The sequence below is a fragment of the Alosa sapidissima genome, chromosome 6 (genome assembly GCF_018492685.1).
Source record: "Alosa sapidissima isolate fAloSap1 chromosome 6, fAloSap1.pri, whole genome shotgun sequence".
Taxonomy (NCBI): Eukaryota; Metazoa; Chordata; class Actinopteri; order Clupeiformes; family Clupeidae; genus Alosa; species Alosa sapidissima.
In genome coordinates, this window is record NC_055962.1 from 6714983 (window position 1) to 6722045 (window position 7063).

General features: G+C 42.7%; 1 protein-coding gene across 1 annotated transcript in view; it reads left to right on the forward strand.

The window, feature by feature from the left end:
• Window positions 1-5874, forward strand: part of usta (uronyl 2-sulfotransferase a) — a 159538-nt gene extending 153664 nt beyond the window's left edge. Inside the window, exons 6-8 of the mRNA XM_042096456.1 lie at window positions 1744-1841; window positions 2207-2364; window positions 2615-5874. Of these exons, the coding sequence (XP_041952390.1) occupies window positions 1744-1841; window positions 2207-2364; window positions 2615-2919 (561 nt within the window). The 3' untranslated portion in view covers window positions 2920-5874. The remainder of the gene's footprint in view (window positions 1-1743; window positions 1842-2206; window positions 2365-2614) is intronic.
• Window positions 5875-7063: the final 1189 nt, after the last annotated feature.

A 7063-nucleotide genomic window follows, 5' to 3' on the forward strand; every position in this document is an offset into this window, starting at 1 on the left:
TAGATCTCCGTTTTTCGAGGTCATCGAGTACACTGAAAAAACTAAAACAATCGGTGTTACCTAGCTTGAGTTGCTGCAACCACACAGCTAGCGCTACACTGGGGGCATGAATTTGGGGGCTCATGAACATGCCCCCAGAGTGTAGCACTGTAGCTGCCTGGCTGCTTTAGCTGCTGGCTGCAGCAACTCGAGCTAGGTAAAAGGATTGTTTTCATCTACATTTAAATGACTAAAAGGGGAATTCCGGTGATGTGAAAAATCACTGGAATTTCCCTTTAAATCAGTTTTCCTCAGTCTTTCTTCTCAGTCTGTTATTCTTCCTCTCTCAGTCTCTCTCTCTCTCTCTCTCTCTCTGTGTGTGTGTGTGTGTGTGATTGAAAACACATCAACCTCACATGAACAGTACAGCACACATACACACACACACACACACACACACACACATACACACACACACACACACACACACCCTGCTCAGATTCATTCACAAACACAGGCTATACAGCCAGAGGAAATTAAAGGGAAGGCAGCTACGTTCCCTATATGTACAATGGCATGGGTGTGTGTGTGTGTGTGTGTGTGTGTGTGTGTGTGTGTGTGTCTGTGCATGTGTGAAAATTATGTAAATGTAAATGTAAATGTGTGTGTGTTCATACCAGCAGGTCAGAGTGGGACAGACTGTAGATGATGTAGGCTAGCTTAATGTGTCTGTAAATGCACCTGTAGACTGTACATGAGGGTCCTCCGATGTGTAAGTGCACAGCCTGGACCACCGCATCCTGCTATGAGTGCACATGAGTGAATAGTCTTTGAGGTGGAGGCATTTGCCCACAGCAGTCATTCAGTGTTTAATAAGGTGCTAATATCCTTAATGTCTTTTGAATTAGCTGGTTGTAAAATTTGATTGTCTGGTTTCAGTTTTTTGAGCATGTCTGCTGGTATGTGTGTATGTGTGTGTGTGTCTCTCTCTCTCTGTGTGTGTGTGTTTGTGGGTTTTTTGAGATATAGTAAAAGGAAACAATGAGTGACCAAGAGTTGTAGAGTAATCAAGAATGTTTATCAGATTGTGTGTGTGTGTGATGGATAGAGAGGGACTTGCTGTCAGGCAAGGCATGTTTGCTTGTTTGGTTGTTTTCATGAAAGTGAAAATGAATATTTATGTGTGTGTGTGTGTGTGTGTGTGTGTTTGTGTGTGTGTGTGTGTGTAGGCGGTTTAGATGTCTCTTTTTTGAGTGTCTCATATTGACTTTGGAGTCAGTGTTTCACAATACACGCTGATTCTCTTCAATTATGAGGCTGTTTTCAGATGGAAATCAGCGATCGAGTTACAGGATGTGGTTTTGTCTGTCAGCAAGCTCTGCACTCACTTCATAGTATGTGAATGTGGTTTGGTGGTACATGCACCTCTTTCTGTCTCGCTCTCTCCATCCATGGTAGGTGTGTTTGTGTGTGTGTGTGTGTTTGTGCGTGTGTGTGTGTTTGTGTGTGTGTGTGTTTGTGTGTGTGTGTGTTTGTGTGTGCCTGTATTTGTCTGTGCCTGTAAAATATATTTTGTATATTACGTTGGCGCCCCCTTGTGTTTATTAAACAAATCTGCAATTCCTAAAAATGACTGACTCTCAATGCCCCTTATTCCTTATACCATGTGTGCCATGTTTGACCATTCTTTCTTCTTCTTCTTCTTCTTCTTCTTCTTCTTCTTCTTCTTCTCTCTCTTTCTTTATCTCTCCCCTGTGTGTGTAGGACATTAATGTGTGTATCCTGGAGAATTACCCAGAATGCTCTAACCCACGCCTCTTCTACATTGTGCCCTATTTCTGTGGCCAGCATCCCCAGTGCAGGTACCCAGTTTTATAACACACACTCTCTCTCTCTCTCTCTCTCTCTCTCTCTCTCTCTCTCTCACACACACACACACACACACACACACACACACACACACACACACACACACACACACACACACGTACACACACGCCATCATCATCCTCATTGTAATCAGCAACATCATCATCATTTACATGATTTACTATTAAAATCAAACACAATTCATATCCATTTTATGAGATTGATGGGCGAGTTGTTTCACTACCAGAAATAACTCAACTGTCCCATAGGGTCAGGTATGAATCTGCTGTCCCCAGTTGGTCCAGGTCCCCGCCGCTTTGCTCTGATTGGCTTGTGTGTTGTGTGTGTTGCGTGGCAGGGAGCCCGGTGTATGGGCGCTGGAGAGGGCCAAACAGAACGTGCTGGAGAATTTCCTCCTGGTGGGCATTCTGGAGGAGCTGGAGGACGTGCTGCTCCTGCTGGAGCGGCTGCTACCTCACTACTTCAGCGACGTACTCAGCATCTACAAGAGCCCAGGTACTACACTAGACCCATACTAAACCCACGCTAACCTAGTAATACAATACAATCATACTAAAACTACTACCTCACTACTTTTAGTAAAACAATTCTGTTTATCCCCCCATTCCTCTGTTCTAAAGAAGACCGTTCTAAACCCCAATGTTTCTAGGGTTTTAAAGCACTCCCGTTCTAATCCCGTATGTCTCTAGTTTTCTAAAGTAGTCTGGTTCTAAACCCCTTCTCTCTCTCCTTTGTGGTGTGCCAGCCTTCTGGAAGATGGGGAACCTGACGGGAACAGTGCGGAAGCACACGCCAACCCCGGCGGCTCTGCAGGTGCTCTTCGGGCGCATGCGCTACGAGTACGACTTCTACAACTTCATCCGCGACCAGTTCCACCTGCTGAAGAAGAAGATCGGCCTGCGCTCTTCATCCCCTTCTTCCTCATCCTCCTCCTCCTCATCCTCCTCCTCGTTGCCCAGTCTCCTCAGAGAGCTGGCTCTCCCCACACAGCAGCCTCTGCTGGACGACAGTCTGCTGGACGATGATAACAGCTGGTTGGACCAGCCCTGAGCGTTGCCATGGAGAGCCAGTTGAAGGGGTGGGGCTGACCATGTTTGAGTGGGAGAAAGGGGGTGGTCTGTGACTTTCTCGGCCAGTCTGGAAGGAGGATTGCTGTACAGGAGGCGAGAGAACATTCCCAGGGTGCCATTGGGGGTGTGTGTGTGCGAATCTTGATTGCCCGACTTTTTAACGGGTAGCCATTTTTTTTTTTTTTTTTTTAGAGAGGAACATAAGTCAGAGACAGTCTGTGTAACCTCCTGTACTGCATAGGAGAGAGCTCTGTGAAAGAGGATCGCTATATTTAAAAGGAAATGGAAACAGAAACAATACAAAGGAGAATAATTTTATCTATATTAATATTTTGTTCATTTCTCAATATTTTCTGTCCCAAAATCCTGTTTTCAGTGTGTCAGTTTTGTTTTTCCTCTTCAGTTGGTTTTTGTTATTTGTTTTTTTGCCCTACGGTCTTGTGCTCTTCTGTTGAGACATGTGACAAACCTGTCCCTAACTAATGTTGTGAGTTCAGAAAGCTACTCAGCCTCGCACCAAGTACGATCAAGGAGCATCGCACTTACATGAGACAATATGTTTCACTCCCACAAACAACCTCAACTCCAAACACACATACTGTATCTTCATTAAAGCCCAATCGTTAAAATTAATCATTAAAGACCAAATCGTTTCCTAAAATTCTTTTTTAATGTTTGAAAATGTGTTCGACATCCTCTACTTGTCTCAGGGCCACCCTAAGTGCCACTGTCTATCAGTGAAGAGAAGTGGTCTCACGTAGCCAGAGCTATACAGCTGCAGGAGTCTGTAGATGACCATTTGTGTGTACCCATTGAGCAATTCTGTCGAAAGCAACTTGCAGTAGACTTAGGTAATCAGTAACCTACAGCTCTGGAAAAAATTAAGACACTACTGCACATTTGTCTGACAGTTCTTAGGCAGCATCGTCTATTAATTGAATTTGTTACCAACAAATACTGTTGAAGAGTCTAGCCCTGTGAAATGAGGGATGCATGTTGAAGTGAAACACACAAGTGCCTGTTTTACCCTGCAGCAGACATTCATTTCTAAGCACTCTCTGATTACAGCGTACAGTAGATACTGCTGCCCACACAAACCAGTGACCGTTACAAGACAACTACACGCAGTCTAGACAAATTCTCCAGCAATGACTAAACACAGGACCAAAGAAGCAGATGACTGAGAAGCCTACTCCCCACACCAGCCCACACAAAGCTATGATTGTTTGCACATGACATAACCACAGACCATGTTAGGCCACAGGCAGAGTACTTAATTAAATACACACACACACACACACACACCTGCCCACACAAGCAGTACCACTCATGGCTTGTTCCCTCCTCCCGGAACACGGTAAATATGGATTTGTTTACAAACCGGAAAAGATGATCTCTGAAGAGCCATGTCGACTGGCAAGGGGGGTGGGAGATCAAAGTTGGATCAAAGTTGCATGGCTGGTTGTCTGTAGATGGATACGCTATGGCTGAGCGCACCATTCTCTCTATTACAAGTTAGTTTACCATCAAAATGACTTTGAAGCTGTTTTAAAGTTAAAAATAAACTTGGATAGGATGACTTAACATGGCATACCTGGCCTTCAGGTAGGGAGCCCCCAAATCAAATACAGCTTTGTTCAACCCAAGTGTGACATACTGAGCTACTATGATATGAAGGCTCTGCTACACAGCTGTTTAGTTAGATAGAGGGTGATGGGAATGCTGAACTTCTGCTTGGTGGCATCCAGGCAAATCCCGAGGGGGCTATACTGTACATAGGATTCGAGATGCACCATAACGTCTGCAAAGAAACTCTTCCATTGACTTGTATGTATTTGATACAGCACCTCCTAAGGTACAAAGTGGTGAGCATGGTCTGAAACTAGCTGGTTAGCATGCTAACTGTAGTGGATAACTGGGTAACACAGAGCATCTGTGGGTATTTTTGACATTACATCAAAATTGTTATTTCTTCTCATTCTGGGGCTTTTCCTGAGATTTTTTTTACATTTTAAACTAAATGTCATACACATAGCCCCTGTAGCAAGGTAGGCTAATTTCAGAATTTCAGTTGCTCTTGACAACATTCTTTTTAGCCAATAGATTGGAGCAAAGCTGGAGTTTGGAGCATGGAGTAGGCTATGTGCGGATTTATAATTCTATAGCTATGCTACACTTTAAAACATGGCCAACTTATTTTAAGTTGAGGTGAACACCAATTACACAGACAACTCTTCAGACATTTTAAACACAATTCCAGTTCCGTATGCTTATCATTTTGTGTCATGTTCTACTACCTTGTTCATTCACACTCAGATCACTGCAGCAGCTTGAGGAGTTCATCTTCTATTTGACAAAGTTAAATCTGGTAATATATATATTTGGGGGAAAGTTTTATTTGGCTGGCATAATTACGGTGGACTGACAGTATAGAGAGATTGAACGTTTGAATTGCTGAGATACATTATCATACATAGATACAAATATAAATATGAATATAAATATAAACATACACATCATCATGCATAATCACAAACATCAGATGCAAGGTCACGATGTGATTGACAGGTGTACGTAATTCTTCTGTGTACAGAATGGATGTTTTCTTTCTCTTTATTTTCTGGAAAAAAATTAAAGGATTTTTTTATTTATTGCTTGTATTCATTCCAGATAAAACTCTCAGGAAAGACATATTTTTTTGTTTTGAGTTGATAATGTCAAGGTTTTTTGTTTTGTTTTCGTTTCTATTAAGATTACATTTTTTTGTTTGTTTGTCAAACTCCTTTCCAGTGCTCCTAACATAGATAGTAAAAAAATAATGTGTCCCAGAGTATTCTCAAATGACCACCTACTTCAGTCAGATTTGAATTCAGTGAAGAGAACCTATCCATTTTTATTCGACAGCTTTTGAAATAAATGTCATTTAACAACAGCATCTCTTTCTCCTGTCTATTTTCTGAGTGAACACATTACATTATGGGAGCTATGATTTCAAACGGAAGTGGATTGGATTTCCAAACAATTGCCCTGTGTTTTCTGAGATAATGAATAATAAAGTTGATTTTTTTTAATGAATGCAATACACTTCCGTAATTTTAAAACACTTTTAAAACAAATAAGCTGTAATTTTCTTTATTCAGATATACACAGGAAAGGTGTTAAGTTCCTTACGCAATAGGTAAAACATTTCCCCCATCGGCCTGTCAACATCCAACCCAGTCTAACATTACAGTACATAACATGTTGTACTCAGGATCCAAAAAGAACCTCCTTCCTGGTACAACATGCACTGCCAGCAGCCTGAATACCCAACCAAGTACACACAAGTAGGGTTCTTTAACAACCATTTATGCCCAATTGATGTTGGCTCTGAGCAAAGCCAGTGGCCTGAATGCCAAACCAAAGGACTCAAGCAGCAAACAGCATCATCAACAAGACTCAGCAGTACTGTCTAGCGTCCCGGACCCTTACATAAATCTCCCTGTATTGTTTGTATGTGTTCAGCATGTTATTGCATTGGACTTAATCCTGCACCCTTGGACCGAAGACATGAGTGCTACTGCCTGGCATCAGCATATTGCTTGGCAGTACACTCCAGTGTTGTGGAGTAATGTTGTTTGGGCATTTTCCCACTGTTATTGGGCAACAATGCATAATCCATCAGTGGGCAACTTATGATCAACCAATCCAAACACCAAGAATGGGTCATGTGATTTGCCTGGCAACATTGCTCAAAAAGTTGCCCCCATGTATCATCCATCACCTGTTAAGCACCAGAAAGTGAGGTTTGCCCACTGCCCAGTTTTCCCAGCTGATCCCTGCTGACCAGCAAGCAGCAACACCAGTATGATGCGAGCTTCTGGGTACCCAGATTACAACACCAGTAACAAACAGACACAAACTACCCTCTAGAACGGGTTTTCAACTGGTTGTGACCTAGGGACCACCATGTTGACTAAGACGCAAGACTAAGGACCACTATTGTAAGGTGTTACATGTAGGTGAACACAGTGATTCCCAGTGTAACACAACATTACTGTACATGCTCAGGGACCACCCACAATACCACTAGAGGGCACTGGACCACTGGTTGAAAACTCTAGAGCTCATAGTTACCCAGTGCT